Source organism: Molothrus ater, unplaced genomic scaffold (genome assembly GCF_012460135.2).
Source record: "Molothrus ater isolate BHLD 08-10-18 breed brown headed cowbird unplaced genomic scaffold, BPBGC_Mater_1.1 matUn_MA122, whole genome shotgun sequence".
NCBI classification, from domain to species: domain Eukaryota; kingdom Metazoa; phylum Chordata; class Aves; order Passeriformes; family Icteridae; genus Molothrus; species Molothrus ater.
In genome coordinates this window covers 203,119-224,003 of record NW_023416576.1, presented here as the reverse complement: position 1 = coordinate 224,003, position 20,885 = coordinate 203,119, and the positions used below count along the sequence as shown (strand labels likewise).

Genomic DNA, 20,885 nt, shown 5'->3' with positions numbered 1-20,885 from the left:
ACATCCGGTAAAGGGCGGGGCCTGCAGGAATCACGTGAGATCACCCGACCCCGCCCCTCTCGTTTGGCTCCGCCCCCGCCCCGTCAGCGACCGCGGAGCCGCCAATGGCAGCGGGAGGCTCGACTGTGACGTCACAGAGCCCCGCCCCCTCATGCGAGGAGGGAGGGGGCGGGACCTGAGAGATGCGTGACATTTAATTGAGCCAATGGCGAGGCGAGGGCGGAAGCGGCCGAGCCAATAAGGCGCCATGTTTGGGCAAAGGGGCGCGGCTTCTGCCAGCAGTGGGCGGGGCCGCTGGCGGGCGGCCAATGGGGGGTGAGGGGGCGTGGCCAGCGGGGCCGCCGGGACGCGGGGGGAAGCGGCGGTCGCGGAGCGGTGAGTGAGCAACCACGTGACCTCCGGTATCGCCCGACTGTCGCGACATGACCCCGCCGGGGAGGGCAGCGCTCGGGGCGAGGAGGGGCCGCCCCCCCGCCCCGGGGGCCCCCGCGACCCCCGCGACCCCCGCGACCTCCCCCCCCCAAACACACAGAGCGGAATGGGGGAGCCCCCGTGGGGCCGGGACCCCCCTGGGACCCCCTGTGGGATCCCCGATAGAATCCCCTATAGGATCCCCTATAGGGTTTGGGACCCCCTATAGGACCCCCTATAGGATCCCCTATGGGACCCCTACAGGACCCTCTATGGGATCCCCTATGGAGCCCCCATGAGGTCCAAGACCCCCCCCGTGACACCCGATAGGATCCGAGCCCCCCGTGCGAGCCCCCCCTATGGAGCCCCTATAGGGCCCAGAGCCCCATTTTCCCCCATTTTCCCCCATTTTGCCCCTATTTTCCCCCATTTTGCCCCAGTTTGTCCCAGTTTCCCCCAGTTTGCCCCAGTTTGCCCCAGTTTCCCCCAGTTTGCCCCAGTTTGTCCCAGTTTGCCCCTCGGTGGCGCCACCGCCCCCCCCCGGTGCCCCCCCTCGGACTTTGCCCCTCCCCGGTCAATGATTCACCGGGGGGGGGGGGGTCGGGACCGGCGGGGGGCTCGGGAGGGAAGGGAGGGCACACCGGACAGACGGACAGACGGACACGGGGACAGGGGGACACCGGGGACAGAGAGGGGAGAGCGAGAGGGGACGGGACGGTGACGGTACCGGGGCTGGGGGGGGGGGCTGGGGTCGTGCAGGGGGCGGGGCGGGGGGGGGGGGGGGCACTTTTTGGGGAGGGGGGGAGGGAATTGTGCAAAAAGGGGGGGGGGGATTTGTACAAAATGGGGGGGGGCGGATTGTGCAAGGAGGGGGGGGACGCCTTTGGGGGGGATTGTGCAAAAAGGGGAGGGGGATTTGGGGGGGAATTGTGCAATTTGGGGATTTTGGGGGGGGGGGGGTTGTGCAAAAGGGGGGGCGGGACGCTTGTGCAAAAGGGGGGGGGGAATTTGTGCAAATTTGTGCAAGGGGGGATTTGTGTGGGAGGGGGTTGTGCAAAATGGGGAGGGGGATTTGTGCGAATTTGTGCAATTTTGTGCAATTTTGTGCAAGGGGGGGGTCCCGGAGGAATTTGGGCGGGGGGGGTGGGAGAGGTGATTGTGCAAGGAGGGGGAGGGGAGGGGGGGTTGTGCAAGGGGGGACAGGCCCGGGCAGGACCCTGAGTGTGCAAGGAGGGGGGGGGGGGGTTGTGTAAAAATCCGGGGGTGGGGATTTGGGGGATTTTTTGGGGATTTTTTTGGGGGGGATTTTTAGGGATTTTTTGGGGGGGATTTGGGGGAATTTTGGGAGGGATTTTCGGGGGGAATTCTGGAGGAATTTTTGAGGAAATTTTGGGGATTTTTGAGGGGATTTGGAGGGAATTTTTGGAGGGATTTTAGGCGGGATTTTGGGTGGAATTCGGGGGATTTTTGGGGGGGGGATTTTGGGGTGAGCCCCCACGCAAGAGGAGACCAAACCGCGGGAGAGGGGTCAAAGGTCACTGGGGCAGGGGTGAGCGGGCGGGGGTGGGGGGGGGGGCCCGGGGGCTTTTTTTGACTCAAGGGGGGGTCAAAGGTCAGTGGGGCAGAGGGGATTTGGGGGGGAGGGGAGGGCGATTCTCCCCTTGTGGGGGGATTCGGGGTCTGCCCTGATGACCCCGCCCCCCCCCCCCCAGATGTTCCAGCTGTGCCGCCCCCGCGGGGGCCGCGCCCTCCTGGGGCTGCGGCTGCTCCGGGGCCCCCCCGGGCCCGCCCGGCCCGTCAGCTACCGGCCCCTGAGGAAGGTGCTGGTGGCCAACAGGGGTGAGTGCCTGGAGACCCCCTGAGACCCCCCAGGGACCCTCTGACCCACCCTGACCCCCTCTGAACCCCTCTGAGCCCCCTGAGACCCCCCCAAAAACCCCCCTGAGCCCCCCCTGAGCCCCCAGGCCCGTCAGCTACCGGCCCCTGAGGAAGGTGCTGGTGGCCAACAGGGGTGAGTGCCTGGAGACCCCCTGAGACCCCCCCAAAAACCCCCTGAACCCCCCGAGCCCCCCCTGGGACCCCCCCCATGTCCCCTGAGCCCCCCTGAGCCCCCAGTGTCCCTTGAACCCCCCCTGAGCCTGTGTGGCCCCAGGTGAGGTTGCCAAGTTGTTGTCCCCAGGTGTCCCCAGGTGTCCCCATGTCCCCAAGTGTCCCCAGGATGGAGCCACCATCCATCCACGTGTGCTGGGCGTGCACTGGGCTGAGGATCCACATGGTGGCCCTGTCCCCAGAGTGTCCCCATGTCCCTGTGCCCCTGTCCCCAATGTCCCCAAGATGGAGTCACCATCCACGTGTCCTGAGCGTGCACAGGGCTGAGGATCTGGATGGTGGCTGTGTCCCCAGAGTGTCCCTGTGTCCCTGTCCTGTGTCCCCAAGGTGTCCCCAATGTCCCCCATGTCCCCAGGTGAGATTGCCATCCGTGTGTTCTGGGCCTGCACGGAGCTGGGCATCCGCACGGTGGCCGTGTCCCTGTGTCCCCGTGTCCCTGTGTCCCTGTGTCCCCGTGTCCCTGTGTCTATCCCCACAGTGTCCCCATAGCCCTGTCCTGTGTCCCCAATGTCCCCCATGTCCCCAGGTGAGATTGCCATCCATGTGTTCCGGGCCTGCACAGAGCTGGGCATCCACACGGTGGCCGTGTCCCCGTGTCCTCGTGTCCCTGTGTCCCCGTGTCACTGTGTCTATCCCCACAGTGTCCCCATAGCCCGGTCCTGTGTCCCCAATGTCCCCCATGTCCCCAGGTGAGATTGCCATCCGCGTGTTCCGGGCCTGCACGGAGCTGGGGATCTGCACGGTGTCCCTGTCCCTGTCCCCAATGTCCCTGTATCCCTGTATCCCTGTGTCCCTGTGTCCCTGTGCCATGTCTCCATAGCCCTGTCCTGTGTCCCCAGTGTCCCCAATGTCTCCATAGCCCTGTCCAGTGTCCCCAGTGTCCCCAATGTCCCCATGTCCCCAGGTGAGATTGCCATCCGCGTGTTCCGGGCCTGCACGGAGCTGGGCATCCGCACGGTGGCCGTGTACTCGGAGCAGGACACGGGGCAGATGCACCGGCAGAAGGCGGACGAGGCGTACCTGGTGGGGAGGGGGCTGCCCCCCGTGCAGGCCTACCTGCACATCCCCGACATCATCCGGGTGGCACAGGTACGGGGACACACCTGGGGACACGGGGGGACACAGCTCAGATACACCTGGGGACATTGGGGGTGCCCACAGGGGTGTCCTGGTGGCCCCAGGAGCCCCCCAAATCCCCCATGGGTGCCCTGGCAGCCCCTGAGCCCCCCTGGTACCCCCTGGCTTGTCCTGCTGGCCTCGTGGGTGCCCTGATGGTCCCAAAGTCCCTGGGGGTGCCCCTGTGCCCCCCTGGTGCTCTCTGTGGGTGCCCTGGTGCTCCCAAATCCCCCATGGGTGCCCTGCTGGTCCCCACGGGTGCCCTGGCAGCCCCTGAGCCCCCCCTGTGCCCCCATTTTCCAGGAGAACAAGGTGGGCGCCATCCACCCCGGGTACAGGTACCCTCTGTGGGTGCCCTGGTGGTCCCAAAGCCCCCGTGGGTGTCCCCAAAGCCCCCAAGGGTGCCCTAGTACCCCCCATGCCCCCCATTTTCAGGAGAACGAGGTGGGTGCCATCCACCCCGGGTACGGGTACCCTCTGTGGGTGCCCTGGTGGCCCCATGGGTGCCGTGGTGGTCCCAAAGCCCCCGTGGGTGTCCCCAAAGCCCCCCCTGACCCCCTGTGCCCCCCATTTCCCAGGAGAACGAGGTGGGCGCCATCCACCCCGGGTACGGGTTCCTGTCGGAGCCCTGTTGGCCCCATGGGTGCCCTGGTGGTCCCAAATCCCCCGGGGGTGCCCTGGTGGTCCCAAAGCCCCCGTGGGTGCCCCCAAAGCCCCCCCTGACCCCCTGTTCCCCCCGTTTCCAGGAGAACGAGGTGGACGCCATCCACCCCGGGTACGGGTTCCTGTCGGAGCGCGCGGATTTCGCCCAGGCCTGCCTGGACGCCGGCGTTCGCTTCGTGGGGCCCCGGCCGGAGGTGGTCAGGAAGATGGGGGACAAGGTGGAGGCTCGGGCCATCGCCATCGCCGCAGGTGGGGGCCTGGGGGGCTGGGAGGGGGTAAAAGGGGGTTTGGGGGGGTTAAAAGGGGATTTGGGGGGGTTAAAAGGGGGTTTGGGGAAGCTTGGGGGGGTTTAAAGGGGGTTTGGGGGGGTTAAAAGTGGGTTTGGTGGGGTTCAAGGGAGATTTGGGGGGGTCTTAGGGGGGTTCATGGGGGGGTTAAAAGGGGGGTTTGGGGGGGATGAAGGAGAATTTCAGGAGTTAAAGAGGGTTTGGGGGGTTGGAGGGGTTAAAAGGGGCTTTGCAGGGGTTTAAGGGGGATTTTGGGGGTTCAAGGCGGGGTTGGAGAGGTTAAAGGGGGGTTTGGGGAGCTTCAAGGGGGATTTGGGGAGGTTAAAGGGGATTTGCAGGGGTTAAAGGGGAATTTGGGGGGTCTGGGGGTATTCTGGGGGGTTTCAGGGGCATTTTGGGGGTCGGGGGGGATTTTTGGGTTCTGGGGGTTTCAGGGGGTATTTTTATGGTCCGGGGGTATTCTGGGGGGTTTTCAGGGGGGATTTTGGGGGATCTCGGGGTATTTTTGGGGGTTTTCAGGGGGGATTTTGGGGTCTCTGAGCCTCCATGCCCGCAGGGGTGCCGGTGGTGCCGGGGACGCCGTCGCCGGTGTCGGCGCTGGCCGAGGCTCAGGATTTCGCCGCCCGGGTCGGGTTCCCCGTGATCCTCAAAGCCGCCCACGGGGGCGGCGGCCGCGGCATGAGGGTGGTCCGGGCCCCCCAGGTACCGACCCCAAAGCCCCGAGCCCAAATCCCCCAGAACCCAAATCCCCCAGAACCCAAATCTCCCTGAACCCAAACCCCCGGAGCCCAAATCCCCTGGAGTTCCACTGCCCAGGAGCCCAAATCCCCCAGAACCCAAACCCCCCGGGAACCGAAACCCCCAGACCCCAAATTCCCCAGGAACCCAAACCCCCTGGACCCCCCCGTGCACAGGAACACAAATCATTCAAAATCCCAAATCCCCCAGGAATGCCAAATCCCCAGAGTCCCAAATCTCTGAGAAATGAAATTCCCCAGAAACGTCAAATCCCAGCAACCCCAAATCCCCAGAACCCCAAATTCCAGGACCCCAAATCCCCAGAACCTCAAATCCCAGCAACCCCAAATCCCCAGAACCCCAAAATTCCAGGAGCTCTCACGTCCCCAAACCCCCAAATCCGCAGCAATCCCAACCCTCAGGAACCCCAAATCCTGGACCTGGGAGGACCCCAAAACTGGGGTGGGGGGACCCTGGATTTGGGGGAACCCCAGGGTTTGAGGTGCCCCAGGTTTTGGGGTACCCAGATTTGGGGTCATGCGGTGTGGGGGGGAGATCCCAGATTTGGGAAGACCCCGGAATTTTGGATTTGGAACCCATGACTTTGGGGTGGGGGGGATATCCTGGGATTTGGGATTCCTGGATTTAGGATCCCCCAGATTTGGGGTCCCTGCATTTGAGGGGAACTCGAGGTGAGGATATCCTGGGTTTTGGGGGTCCCTGGAATTTGGTGTCACTGAAATTTGGGGTCCCTGGGTTTTGGGGGGGGTCCCTGGAATTTGGGGTCACTGAAATTTGGAGTCCCTGAAATTTGGGGTCCCTGAGTTTTGGGGTTCTTGGGTTTTGGAAGTCCCTGCAATTTGGGGTCCCTGGGTTTTGGGGAGTCCCTGGAATTTGGGGAGCCACTTTTGGGGTCCCGCAGGAGCTGGAGGAGAATTTCTCCCGCGCCACCTCGGAGGCTTTGGCCGCCTTTGGGAACGGGGACCTGTTCGTGGAGAAATTCATCGAGCGCCCGCGGCACATCGAGGTCCAGATCCTGGGTACGGCTGCGTTGGGGTTTGCTGGGCCATGCTTGGGGTTCCCGGGGCCCTTTTGGGGTCCCCAGTCCCATTTTTGGGGTTCCCAGTCCCATTTTTGGTGTCCCCAGTCCCATTTTTGGGGTTCCCAGTCCCATTTTTGGGGTCCCCAGTTCCATTTTTGGGGTTCCCAGTCCCATTTTTGGTGTGCCCGGTGCCCAGGTGACTCCCACGGGAACGTGGTCCATCTCTGTGAGCGCGACTGCTCCATGCAGGTCCCATTTTTGGTGTCCCCAGTCCCATTTTTGGTGTCCCCAGTCCCATTTTGGTGTCCCCAGTCCCATTTTTGGTGTCCCCAGTCCCATTTTTGGGGTCAGTTGTTCCATTTTTGGGGTTCCCAGTTCCATTTTTGGGGTCCCCAGTCCCACTTTTGGGGTCAGTTGTTCCATTTTTGGGGTCAGTTACTCCGTTTTTGGTGTGCCCGGTGCCCAGGTGACTCCCACGGGAACGTGGTCCATCTCTGTGAGCGGGACTGCTCCGTGCAGGTCCCATTTTTGGTGTCCCCAGTCCCATTTTTGGTGTCCCCAGTCCCATTTTTGGTGTCCCCAGTTCCATTTTTGGTGTCCCCAGTCCCATTTTTGGTGTCCCCAGTCCCATTTTTGGGGTTCCCAGTTCCATTTTTGGGGTTCCCAGTCCCGTTTTTGGTGTGCCCGGTGCCCAGGTGACTCCCACGGGAACGTGGTCCATCTCTACGAGCGCGACTGCTCCGTGCAGCGCCGGCACCAGAAGGTCGTGGAGATCGCCCCGGCAGCGCGGCTGCCCCCGGAGCTCCGAGCCCGCCTGGCCGACGACGCCGTGCGCCTGGCCCGGCAGGTGACACCTGGGGACAGAGGGGACAGCCCTGGGGACAGCCCTGGGGGAATGGGGATGGGATCCTGGGAGGACATCAGGGGCTGAGGAGAACATTGGGGGGCTCAGGTGGACATTGGGGGGCTCAGGTGGACGTTGGGGGACTCAGGTGGATGTTGGGGGGCTCAGGTGGACATTGGGGGGCTCAGGTGGATGTTGGGGGACTCAGGTGGACGTTGGGGGGCTCAGGTGGACATTGAGGGGGCTCAGGTGGACATTGGGGGGCTCAGGTGGATGTTGGGGGACTCAGGTGGACATTGGGGGGCTCAGGTGGATGTTGGGGGACTCAGGTGGACATTGGGGGGCTCAGGTGGACATTGGGGGGCTCAGGTGGATGTTGGGGGACTCAGGTGGACATTGAAGGACCCAGAAGAAAATTGGGGTCAAGGAGAACATTGGGGTTTCTGGGAGAACATTGAGGGACTGAGGTGGACATTGAGTGACCAAGATGGACATTGAGGGACCCAAGTGGACATTGAGGGACTGAGGTGGACATTGAGGGACTGAGGTGGACATTGAGTGACCAAGGTGGACATTGAGTGACCAAGATGGACGTTGAGGGACCAAGATGGACATTGAGTGACTGAGGCAGACATTGAGTGACTGAGGCAGACATTGAGTGACTCAAGTGGACATTGAGTGACCAAGATGGACATTGAGGGACCCAAGTGGACATTGAGTGACCCAAGTGGACATTGAGTGACTGAGATGGACATTGAGGGACCAAGATGGACGTTGAGTGACTAAGGCAGACATTGAGTGACCAAGGTGGACGTTGAGTGACTCAAGTGGACATTGAGTGACCAAGGTGGACATTGAGGGACTCAGGTGGACATTGGGTGGGCTCAGGTGGACATTGAGTGACCAAGGTGGACGTTGAGTGACTCAAGTGGACATTGAGTGACCAAGATGGACGTTGAGTGACCAAGGTGGACATTGAGGGACTCAGGTGGACATTGGGTGGGCTCAGGTGGACATTGGGGAACCAGGACAATGTGAGAAGGCCCCCAGGAGGACTTTGGGGACCCTGGGGGGCTCCAGGAGCTGGGGCTGGGGGGGACCCCGGGAGCTGCAGCCCCCGGCCCCCCCTGAGCCCGGCTCGGGGGTCCCAGGTGGGCTACGAGAACGCCGGCACCGTGGAGTTCCTGGTGGACCAGAGTGGGGACTATTACTTCATCGAGGTCAACTCGCGGCTGCAGGTGGAGCACACGGTCACCGAGGAGATCACCGAGTGAGCCGGGCCCCGAAACGCCGGGGGCAGACCAAAAATGGCATTGGGGACCCCAAAAATGGCATTGGGGAACGCAAAAATGGCATTGGGGACCCCAAAAATGGCATTGGGGAACGCAAAAATGGCATTGGGGAACCCAAAAGTGGCATGGGAACCCAAAAATGGCATTGGGGACCCCAAAAATGGCATTGGGGAACGCAAAAATGGCATTGGGGAACCCAGAAATGGGAACCCAAAAACAGTGGGGGGGACACCAGAAAAATGGTCCCCCATTGTGCCCTGTACCCCCTGACCCAATGTCCCTGCTGTCCCCGTGTCCCCAGCATGGACCCGTGTCCCCTGATGCCCCTAACCCCAGTGTCCCCGTGTCCCCCATTGTCCCCATGTCCCCCGTACCCCCCTAACCCCATTGTCCCCATGTCCCCCATTGTCCCCGTGTCCCTCATTGTCCCCGTGTCCCCTGTACCCCCCTAACCCCATTGTCCCCATGTCCCCCATTGTCCCCGTGTCCCTCATTGTCCCCGTGTCCCCCGTACCCCCCTAACCCCATTGTCCCCATTGTCCCTATGTCCCCCATTGTCCCCATTGTCCCTATGTCCCCCATTGTCCCCATGTCCCCCACTGTCCCTGTGTCCCCCATTGTCCCCATGTCCCCCATTGTCCCCGTGTCCCCCGTACCCCCCATGTCCCTCATTGTCCCCGTGTCCCCTGTACCCCCCATGTCCCCCATTGTCCCCATGTCCCCCATTGTCCCCGTGTCCCCCGTACCCCCCATGTCCCCCATTGTCCCCATGTCCCCCATTGTCCTCGTGTCCCCCATTGTCCCCATGTCCCCCATTGTCCCCATGTCCCCCACTGTCCCTGTGTCCCCCATTGTCCCCATGTCCCCCATTGTCCCCGTGTCCCCTGTACCCCCCATGTCCCCCATTGTCCCCATGTCCCCCATTGTCCCCATGTCCCCCCCTGTCCCCGTGTCCCCCATTGTGCCCGTGTCCCCCGTACCCCCCATGTCCCCCATTGTCCCCGTGTCCCCCATTGTCCCCATGTCCCCCATTGTCCCCGTGTCCCCCCTGTCCCCGTGTCCCCCGTACCCCCCTAACCCCAGTGTCCCCCCGTGTCCCCAGCGTGGACCTGGTGCACGCCCAGCTCCAGGTGGCCGCGGGGCGGTCGCTGCCCGAGCTGGGGCTGGAGCAGGAGCGGATCCGCGTGAACGGCTGCGCCATCCAGTGCCGGGTGACCACCGAGGACCCCGCGCGCGGCTTCCAGCCCGACACCGGCCGCATCGAGGTGAGGGGGGACCCCCGGGACCCCCGGGGTGGGGACAGCACCGGGATGGGGACAGTGCCAGGGTGGGGACAGTGCCAGGACCCCGCCAGGCTTCCAGCCCGACACCGGCCACATCGAGGTGAGGGACCCACCCTGGGACAGCACCGGGATGGGGACAAAGGGGACACCGGGATGGGGACAGTGCCAGGGTGGGGACAGCACCGGGATGGGGACAGCCCGGGATGGGGACAGTGCCAGGGTGGGGACAGTGCAGGACCCCATGTGGGTTCCAGCCCGACACCGGCCGCATCGAGGTGAGGGACCCACCCTGGGACAGCACCGGGGTGGGGACAAAGGGGACACCGGGATGGGGACAGCCCCAGGACCCCTGGGACCCCCAGGGCACCCCTGGGCACCCCCAGGTTCGGGACAGACCCAGGACCCCCAGGCTCAGATCCCCTTGGGGTTCCCCCTCACGGATCCCCCCTTGGCGCTTCCCTTGGGGTGTCTGTGGGTTTGGAGGGGTCTGTGGAGGTGTTTATAGCATTTGGGGGTGTCTGTAGGATTTGGGGTGTTTCCATGGGATTTTGGGGTGTTTCCATGGGGTTTTGGGGTGCCTCTAGGACTTTGAGGTGTTTCCATGGGGTTTTTGGGTGTTTCCATTGGATTTTGAGGCATTCCCATTGGATTTTGGGGCGTTCCCGTGGGATTTTGGGGTGTTCCCATTGGATTTTGGGGCGTTCCCATTGGATTTTGGGGCGTTCCCATGGGATTTTGGGGCATTTCCATTGGATTTTGGGGCATTTCCATTGGATTTTGAGGCATTCCCATTGGATCTTGGGGCGTTCCCATGGGATTTTGAGGTGTTTCCATTGGATTTTGGGGCGTTCCCATGGGATTTTGGGGCGTTCCCATTGGATTTTGGGGTGTTCCCATGGGATTTTGAGGTGTTCCCATTGGATTTTGAGGTGTTTCCATTGGATTTTGGGGTGTTCCCATTGGATTTTGAGGTGTTTCCATTGGATTTTGGGGCGTTCCCATTGGATTTTGGGGCGTTCCCATTGGATTTTGGGGCGTTCCCATGGTATTTGGGTCCCTCCCTGCAGGTGTTCCGCTCCGGGGAGGGGATGGGGATCCGCCTGGACGGGGCCTCGGCGTTCCAGGGCGCTCTGATCTCGCCCCATTACGATTCCCTGCTGGTCAAGGTGGTGGCGCACGGGCCGGACCAGCCCGCGGCCGCCGCCAAGATGAGCCGGGCGCTGGCCGAGTTCCGCATCCGGGGGGTCAAGGTGGGGCTGGGGAGGGGCTTGGGGGGGGCTTTGGGGGTTTCAGGGGGGTCTTGGGGGGGGGAACGAGGGGTTTGGGGGAGGGAAACGGTGAAGGAAGGGATTTGGGGGGTCCTGGGAGATGCTTGGGGTGTCCTTGGGGGGCACGAGTGGTGTGGGGGAGGGAAACGGTGCGGGAAGGGGTTGGGGAGGGTCCTTGGGGTGACACTGGGGGGTTTTGGGGGGGTCCTTGGGAGGCACAAGGGGTTGGGGGGGGCAGCTGTGACCCAGGAGGGGTTTGGTGGTCTTGGGGGGGGGGGGGGTCCTGACACGTGAAGGGTTTGGGGTGGGGTGGGGGAGGGTTTGGGGGATTTGGGGGGGAATTGGTGACCCCCCCCCATCCCCCCATGCCCTGCACAGGGATTTGAGGTGCTCTTGGTGTCCGCCATGTGGGTTTAGGGGCTCTGACATCCCCTCCCTGCCCCCCAGGACCCTTCAGGCTCCCCTTTCTGTCCCCCAGCCCATTCCGGGGGTCTCTGGGAGCCCCCAGCCCGTCCCGGGGGTCTCTGGGAGCCCCTGACCCCCCCCAGCCCATCCCGGGGGTCTCTGGGAGCCCCTGACCCCCCCTGTTCCCGCAGACCAACATCCCGTTCCTGCAGAACGTTCTGGCACACCCGCAGTTCCTGGCAGGTGCTGCTGACACCCAGTTCATCGATGAGAACCCCGAACTGTTCCACCTGCGGCCGGGCCAGAACCGCGCCCAGAAACTGCTGCACTACCTGGGTGGGCTCAGGGGGGAGAAACACACACCTGGGGGGGGAATGTGCACCTGGGGGGGTAAATACACACCTGGGGGGGGGTAAATACACACCGGGGGGGGGGTAAATACACACCTGGGGGGGGGAATGTGCACCTGGGGGGGTAAATACACACCTGGGGGGGTAAATACACACCTGGGGGGGTAAATACACACCTGAGGGGGTGAATGTGCACCTGGGGGGGTAAATACACACCTGGGGGGGGGGGGTAAACACACACCTGGGGGGGTAAATACACACCTGGGGGGGGTGAATGTACACCTGGGGGGGTAAATACACACCTGGGGGGCACTGGGGGAATGGGGGGCACCTCTGCTGCACTCCCTGGGTCAGCCCTGGCACCTGAGGGCACCTGGGGGGGTCTCTCAGGGTCCTGTGAGGGATTTTTGGGGGTTCTGTGGACACACCTGGGCCCCCATGGGGGGCAGAGGAACCCAGCCCAGGTGTGCCCAGGTGTGGTTTTCTCCAAAAACCCCCGAAATCCTCTCCCGTGGGGTTCTGGGGGAGCCTGGGCAGGGTTTGGGGGGCTCCTGTGGGGGTCCCCGGGGTTGTCACCCCCTGTGTCACACCTGTCCCCCCCCCCCCAGGTCACGTGATGGTGAACGGGCCCAGCACCCCCCTCCCGGTGAAGGCCAAGGCGGCGCTGGTGGAGCCCACGCCCCCCCCGGTGCCCATGGGTGAGTGGGGGGCCCAGAGTGTCCCCAGAGCGTCCCCAATGTGTCCCCAAAGTGTCCCCAACGTGTCCCCAGAGTGTCCCCAATGTGAACCCAGAGTGTCCCCAGTGTGTCCCAGAGCGTCCCCAATGTGTCCCCAACGTGTCCCCAATGTGTCCCCAAAGTGTCCCCAGAGTGTCCCCAATGTGAACCCAGAGTGTCCCCAGAGTGTCCCCAGAGTGTCGCCAATGTGTCTCCAGTGCGTCCCCAATGTGTCCCCAGAGTGTCCCCAGAGTGTCCCCAGTGTGTCCCCAATGTGTCCCCAATGTGTCCCCAATGTGTCCCCAGTGCGTCCCCAATGTGTCCCCAGAGTGTCCCCAGAGTGTCCCCAGTGCGTCCCCAATGTGTCCCCAATGTGTCCCCAATGTGAACCCAGTGTGTCCCCAGAGTGTCCCCAAAGTGTCCCCAGAGTGTCCCCAGTGTCCCCAAAGTGTCCCCAATGTGTCCCCAAAGTGTCCCCAGAGTGTCCCCAGAGTGTCCCCAATGTGTCCCCAGTGTGTCCCCAGTGTGTCCCCAGAGTGTCCCCAGAGTGTCCTTGTCACCTGTCCCATCCCCTGACCCCTCCAGTGCCACCCTTTGTCACCCCCTTCCTGACTCTGTACCCCCTCACACTGACCCCTGACCCTTCCATGCCCCCTCTGCCCCCTCCTTTACTGCCCCCCTGCCCCTTTACTGCCCCCCTGCCCCTTTTACTGCCCCCCTGCCCCCTCTAACCTCTGCCCTCCATGCCCCACACAGGCGCCCCCTGCCCCATTTACTGCCCACTCCCCCCTAACTTCTGCCCCCTCTGCCCCCTCCTTTACTGCCCCCCTGCCCCCTTTACTCCCCCTGCCCCCTTTACTGCCCCCTTTACTCCCCCTGCCCCCTTTACTCCCCCTGCCCCCTTTACTGCCCTCTGCCCCCTCCTTTACTGCCCCCTGCCCCCTTTACTGCCCCCTTTACTCCCCCTGCCTCCTTTACTGCCCCCTGCCCCCTTTACTGCCCTCTGCCCCCTCCTTTACTGCCCCTGCCCCCTTTACTGCCCCCTTTACTCCCCCTGCCCCCTTTACTGTCCCCTGCCCCCTTTACTGCCCCTGCCCCCCCTGACCTCTGCCCCCCATGCCCCACACAGGCGCCCCCCCCGCGGGGCTGCGGGCGGTGCTGCAGCGCGAGGGCCCCGGGGGCTTCGCGCGGGCGCTGCGGGGGCACCGGGGGCTGCTGCTCACCGACACCACCTTCCGCGACGCCCACCAGTCCCTGCTGGCCACGCGCGTCCGCACCCGCGACCTCGCCCGCATCGCGCCCTTCGTGGCGCACGCGCTCAGCCCCCTCTGCAGCATGGAGACGTGGGGAGGTGGGCGGGGCTTGGGGGTGGGCGGGGCCTGAGGGGGCGGGGCACGCGCTCAGCCCCCTCTGCAGCATGGAGACGTGGGGAGGTGGGCGGGGCTTGGGGGTGGGCGGGGCCTGAGGGGGCGGGGCACACGCTCAGCCCCCTCTGCAGCATGGAGACATGGGGAGGTGGGCGGGGCTTGGGGGTGGGCGGGGCCTGAGGGGGCGGGGCTTGATGGGGTGGGGCTGAGGGGGCGCAGCAGTGAGGGTTAATGGGGTGTGGCAGTTAGGGGAGGGGCTTAATAGGGTGTGGTAGCAAAGGGAGGGGCTTAATGGGGTGGGGTAACGAGGGGACGGGTCTAATGGGGTGGAACAATGAGGGGAGGGGCTTAATAGGGTGTAGCTTAAAAGGGAGTGGCCTCATTAGAGGAGGGGCTTAAATGGGCGTGGCTTAAGGTGTGGGGCATTCCTGGGAAAGGTTTCCATGGGAACCCCTGGGGCTGAGGAGGAATGGATGAGGGGGGCGGGGCTTGAGTGGGTGGGGTTTGGGTGTGGCAATTGGGGCGGGTCTTGCACAGGAACAGGGGCGTGTAAGGGCAGGGCTTGAATGAAGGGGTGTGGGTTTCACGTGATGGGCGTGGCTCTCACGTGATGGGCGCGGCTCTCACGTGATGGGCGTGACTCTCACGTGATGGGCGTGGCTCTCACGTGATGGGCGTGGCTCTCACGTGATGGGCGTGGCTCTCACGTGATGGGTGCGTCTCGCCCGCGAGGGGCGTGCCCGTGCCCCGGGGGCGTGTCTGAGGGCGGGGCGTGTCCCCAGGCGCCACCTTCGACGTTGCCATGCGGTTCCTGCACGAGTGCCCCTGGGAGCGGCTGCGGGAGCTGCGGCGCCTCGTGCCCAACATCCCCTTCCAGATGCTGCTGCGCGGGGCCAACGCCGTGGGCTACACCAACTACCCCGACAACGTCGTGCACAGGTGCGGGGGGACGTGGGGGGGACATGGAGGGACAGGGGGACACCATGGGGACACCACAGGGACACCATGGGGACACCACAGGGACACCACAGGGACACCATGGGGACACTACGCCGTGGGCTACACCAACTACCCCGACAACGTCGGAGACACCCTGGGGACATGGCGGGGGGGGGAACATGGGGACACCACGGCACCACGGGGACACCACGGGGACACCACAGGGACACCACAGGGACACCATGGGGACACCATGGGGACATGGGGACATGTGGGGGGACATGGGGACCCACAATGCAGTGCGCTGGTGCATGGGGACATGGGAGGACACTGAGGGGACACGGGAGGAGACCTGGGGACACAGGGGACATTGGGACATGGAGGGATATGGGGGACATGGGGGGACCTGGGGGAAGTGGGGACATGGAGGGACAGAGAGGGACACCCCGAGTGACCAAAGCGACCCCAACCCCAAAACCTCCCACGGGGCCCCCCCGGGCTGTGGCCACCCCAACCCATGTCCCCACGCGGCGTCCCCAGGTTCTGCGAGGTGGCCGTGGCCAATGGCATGGACATTTTCCGCGTCTTTGACGCCCTCAACTACGTGCCCAACCTGCTGCTGGGCGTGGAGGCCGCGGGCAGCGCCGGCGCCGTGGTGGAGGCCGCGCTCTCCTACACCGGCGACGTGGCCGACCCCACGCGCACCAAGTACAGCCTGGAGTACTACCTGGGGCTGGCCAGGGAGCTGGTGGCGGCGGGGACACACGTGCTCTGCATCAAGGTTGGGGATTTGGGGGGTCCTGGGGGGTTTGGGGGGGATTTGGGGAGGTTTGAGGGGGTTTTGGGGGGATTTGGGGGAATTTGGGGGGGGTTTGAAGGGATGGGATGGGGCTGGCCAGGGAGCTGGTGGCGGCGGGGACACACGTGTGCTCTGCATCAAGGTCGGGGATTTGGGGGTCCTGGGGGATTTGGGGAGGTTTGAGGGGGTTTTGGGTGGTCCTGCAGGGGTTTCAGGGGGTTTGGGGGGAATGGGATGGGCGCTGGTGGCAGCAGGGACACACGTGTGCTCTGCATCAAGGTCGGGGTCTGGGGGTGTTTGGGGGGGTCCTGGGAGGATTTGGGAAGGGGATTTTGGGGGCGCTGGGGAGAATTTGGGGCTCCCCTGTTGTCCAAGGCTGGGCTGGATGAGGGGTGGGACACTGAGGGTCCCCCCGCCCCCCGCGTGACCCCCGCGTCCCCTCCCCAGGACATGGCCGGGCTCCTGACCCCCGCGGCCGCCCGGCTGCTGGTGGGGGCCCTGCGGGAGCAGCACCCCGAGGTGCCCCTGCACGTCCACACCCACGACACGGCCGGCGCCGGCGTCGCCTCCATGCTGGCGGCCGCCCAGGCCGGCGCCGACGTGGTGGACGTGGCCGTGGACGCCATGTCCGGCATGACCTCGCAGCCCAGCATGGGCGCCGTGGTGGCCTGCGCACGAGGGACAGCCCTGGACACAGGTGGGGACATGGGGGACAGCCCTGGACACAGGTGGGGACAGGGAGGGGACGGGGAGACAAGGGGGATAACGAGGGGTGGAGCGTCATGGAGGGTTTGAGATGTCCCCAAGGGTTTGAGGTGTCCCCAAGGGTTTGAGATGTCCCCAAGGGTTTGGAGGTGTCACCAAGGGTTTGGAAGTGTCACCGAGGGTTGGAGGGACATAGAGGGTTTGGGGTGTCATCAAAGGTTTAAGATGCCACCAAGGGTTTGAGGTGTCCCCAAGGGTTGAAGGGGACAATGAGGGTTTGAGGTGCCACCAAGGGTTGGAGGAATTGCAAGGATTGGAGTGGCCACCAAGGGTTTGAGGAGCCCCAATGGCCATGGAGGTGCCACCACCACCGTCCTGAAGGTGCCACCACAGTCACAAGCTCATCCCGAATCCACGACGCCCCCACACCACACCCCCTTGGTGTCCCTGCCACGTCCCTGCCATGTCCCCACGTGTCCCCACAGTGTCCCCACGTGTCCCTTGTCCCCAGGCATCGACCTGCAGCGCGTGTTCGAGTACAGCGAGTACTGGGAGGCGGCGCGGGGCCTCTACGCCGCCTTCGACTGCACGGCCACCATGAAGTCGGGCAACGCGGACGTGTACGAGAACGAGATCCCGGGCGGGCAGTACACGAACCTGCACTTCCAGGCCCACGCCATGGGGCTGGGACACAAGTTCAAGGAGGTCAAGAAGGCCTACACCGAGGCCAACAAGCTGCTCGGGGACCTCATCAAGGTACCGGGGGCTCCTGGGGGGCGTACGGGGGCCATGGGGTGGGGTCTCCATGGGGTTGGGGTCGCCTCAGAATGGTCTCCATGGGGCAGATGCTCTCTGTGGGGTGGGTGGTCTCCATGGGGCGGGGTGGTGTCCATAGAATGGTGTCCATGGGGTGGGTGATGTCCACTGGGTGCTGTCCATGGGGTGGGGGGGGTCTCCCCTTGGGTGACCCCAAGTTGCCCCAGGAGTTAACCAGGAGTGGACTGTGAGATGACCCCGAGGTGACCTCACCCTGGTGGCCCTGAGGTGACCCCTGCTGACCCCGGGTGCCCTCAGGTGACGCCCACGTCGAAGGTGGTGGGGGACCTGGCGCAGTTCATGGTGCAGAACGGGCTCTCCCGCGAGGAGGTGGAGGCGCGGGCGGACGAGCTCTCCTTCCCCCTGAGCGTGGTGGAATTCCTGCAGGGACACATCGGGGTCCCCCCGGGCGGCTTCCCCGAGCCCTTCCGCTCCAAGGTGGGGCCTGATGGGCGCTGCTGGGACGGACTGGGAGGGACTGGGACGGACTGGGAGGGACTGGGATGGACTGGAGAGGAGTGGGATGGACTGGGATGGACTGGGAGGGACTGGGAGGTACTGGGGGGACTGGGATGCACTCAGAGGTACTGGAGGCTGCTGCCATGGCAACGGGATGCTGTGGTCCCTGCTGCCATCTCCATCACTGGTTGCCATGGCACCCACCCCATTGCCATGTCCCCCCACCCCATTGCCATGACCCCACCCCACTACCTTGTCCCCCACCCCATTGCCATCTCCCCTGTCCCCTGTCCCTGTCCCATTCCCATGTCCCCTGTCCCCTGTCCCCATTGCCCCACCAACCCCCCCGTTTGTCCCCCCAGGTTCTGAAGGATCTCCCGTGGGTCGAGGGGCACCCGGGGGCTTCGCTGTCCCCTGTCCCATGCCCCCCACCCCATTAAGCCCCCACCCCCCATTTGTTTTTTGTCTCCCCAGGTTCTGAAGGATCTCCTGTCCCCTGTCCCCATGTTCCATTCCCACGATGTCCCCTGTGCCCCACCAAGCCCCCCGTTTGTCCCCCCAGGTTCTGAAGGATCTCCTGTCCTGTGTTCCCTGTCCCATTGCCATGTCCCCTGTCCCCTGTCCCCTGTCCCCTGTTCCATTCCCACGATGTCCCCTGTGCCCCACCAACCCCCCCGTTTGTCCCCCCAGGTTCTGAAGGATCTCCCGCGGGTCGAGGGGCGCCCGGGGGCGTCGCTGCCCCCCCTGGATTTCGAGGCGCTGGGCCGGGAGTTGGGGGCGCGGCACGGGGCCCCCCCCAGCCCCGAGGAGCTGCTCTCGGCCGCGCTCTACCCCAAGGTCTACGACGAGTTCCGCTCCTTCCGCAGCACCTTCGGGCCCGTGGCCTGCCTGGGCACCCGCCTCTTCCTCGAGGGGCCCACCATCGCCGAGGAGTTCGAGGTGGGCACTGGGAGGGACTGGGGGGGATTGAGAGGGACTGGGAGGGAGCGAGAGAGGATTGGGGGGCAATGAGAGGGACTGGGGGGGACTGGGAAGGGAGTGAGGGGCGCTCGGAGGTGATTGGGAGGGACTGGGAGGTACTGGGAGGGAGTGAGAGGCACTGGGAGGGACTGGGAGGGACTGGAGGGTACTGGGAGGGAGTGAGAGGGGACTGGGGGGTACTGGGAGGGAGTGAGAGGGGACTGGGGCGCAATGGGAGGGACTGGGAGAGGAGCTGGGAGCTGCTCACTCCTGGAGCTCCTTGCCCAGCTCTGGAGCCCCTTACACACCAGTTACGCAGCCTTTACACATTATCTACACCCACTTTGCTCGCAGGTGGAGCTGGTGCCCAGGAACAGCCTGCACATCCCTTACACACCAGTTACACGTTATTTACTCACACTTTACTCTCAGGTGGAGCTGGAGCGGGGTAAAACCCTGCGCATCAAGGCCCTTACACAGCAGTTACACAGCCCGGACACCCATACACACCAGTTACACCTGATTTACGCCCTTTACACCTGATTTACTCTGCGTTTACTCCCAGGTGGAGCTGGAGCGGGGTAAAACCCTGCACATCAAGGCCTTTACACCTGATTTACTCTGCGTTTACTCCCAGGTGGAGCTGGAGCGGGGTAAAACCCTGCACATCAAGGCGCTGGCGCTCGGCGACCTGAACGCGGCCGGGCAGCGCGAGGTTTTCTTCGAGCTCAACGGGCAGCTGAGATCCATCCTGGTGCGGGACACGCAGGCGCTCAAGGTGGGCCCAGGGGATTTGGGGGGATTTTGGGGGGATTTTGGGGCATTTTGAGGGGATTTGTGGCGGTTTGGGGGGGTTTTTGGGGGATTTTGGGAGTGCAGCTGAGATCCATCCTGGTGCGGGACACGCAGGTGCTCAAGGTGGGCTGGGGATTTGGGGGGATTTGGGGGATTTTGAGGGGATTTGTGGTGGTTTGGGGGGAATTCAGGGGGATTTGGGGGATTTTGGGGGGATTTGGAAGGATTTGGGAAGAATTCAGGGGGATATGGGGGAGAATTTTGGGGATTTGGGGGGTTTGGGAAGAATTTGGGGGGAATTCAGGGAGATTTGGAGGGATCTGGGAGGATTTAGTGGGGATTTGAGGGGATTTGGGAGGAATTTGGGGTGGTTTGGGGGGATCTTTGGGGGATCTGAAGAGATTTTGGGGGGCTCTGAGGGGATTTTGGGGGGGATCTGGATTTTTTTGGGGGGTCTGAGGGGAGCCAGGCGTGACTTTGTGGGGACTCCAGGAGGCTCTGCCCGGGGTGAGGAGCCCTGGGGTGACCTTGGGGTGACTCTGGGGACACCGAGGTGACCCCGGACCCCCCCCCCCCCGTTTCCCACCCCCCAGGAGATGCACGTGCACCCCAAGGCTGAGAAGGGGGCCAAGGGCCAGGTGGGGGCCCCCATGCCGGGGGAGGTGGTCGAGGTCCGGGTCAAGGAGGGGACAACGGTGGCCAAGGGGGACCCTCTGTGCGTGCTCAGCGCCATGAAAATGGAAACGGTGGTGACGGCGCCCGTGGGAGGCAAAGTCACCAAGGTCCACGTGCGCCCGGGGCTCAGCCTGGAGGGCGAGGACCTCATCGCCGTCATCGAGTAGAATTCGGGGGGTTCCCCCCCAAAAACCCCCCCCGAGTTACCCCAAAACTCCCCTGGAAGCGACCTCGCCAAAATGGGGCGTGGCCCCTTTAAGAGCCCCCTCCCCGCGGGTGGCGCCCCCTGGCGGGCGCCGGGCGCTACAACAAGGCCTTAATTTGGGGGGGGGCGTGTTTTAATTAAGGGGGGGCCACGTCTTAATTAAGAGGTGCCCCGTGAAGGGGGGGTCCCGCTTTGGGGGAACACCTCATTTTTTGAAAAGAGGGGGGGATAACCCTAATTGGGGGGGGGGGGGGCTCCCTTTTTTAGGGTGGTACGATCCATTTCAGGAGGGGGGGGGACGCACACACCCAATAATTGAGGTGCCCCCCCCCATTTTTTTGGGCATTTCACCCCAATTTTGGGGCTGAACCTTCTTGGGGAGGTGGAGAAGAGTTTGGGGAGAGGGGGCTCACCCCTTTTTTGGGGGAGGGGTTTAATTTCCCCCAGTTTTGTGCCCCCTCCCCCCTTTTGAGCCGCCCTCCCCCCCCTTTTTTTTTTTTTTGGGGGGCCCCTCCCCCCATCCCTGCCAAGCTGCCTTAGGGGGGATCTGGAGAATTTGGGGAGGGGGGGGAGGGGTCGGGTGGGTGTGACCGCCCCTCCCCCATCCCCCCCCACCCCCCCCCCCTGCTTTTGCCAAACGC

At 64.0% G+C, this 20,885-nt stretch overlaps 1 protein-coding gene across 1 annotated transcript; it reads left to right on the top strand.

Annotated features, from left to right (window-relative positions):
• Nucleotides 1-351: 351 nt before the first annotated feature.
• Nucleotides 352-20,744, top strand: PC (pyruvate carboxylase). Its single transcript, XM_036405608.2, has 21 exons — nt 352-375; nt 2,124-2,250; nt 3,425-3,609; nt 4,383-4,548; nt 5,143-5,288; nt 6,247-6,364; nt 7,062-7,213; nt 8,362-8,480; nt 9,605-9,767; nt 10,853-11,035; nt 11,650-11,794; nt 12,417-12,506; nt 13,654-13,875; nt 14,674-14,830; nt 15,371-15,611; nt 16,077-16,326; nt 16,846-17,090; nt 17,409-17,588; nt 18,300-18,548; nt 19,207-19,347; nt 19,958-20,744. The coding sequence occupies exons 2-21, from the start codon at nt 2,124-2,126 to the stop codon at nt 20,204-20,206; spliced, it is 3,528 nt and encodes a 1,175-aa protein (XP_036261501.1). The 5' UTR covers nt 352-375; the 3' UTR covers nt 20,207-20,744.
• The last annotated feature ends 141 nt before the right edge of the window (nt 20,745-20,885 follow it).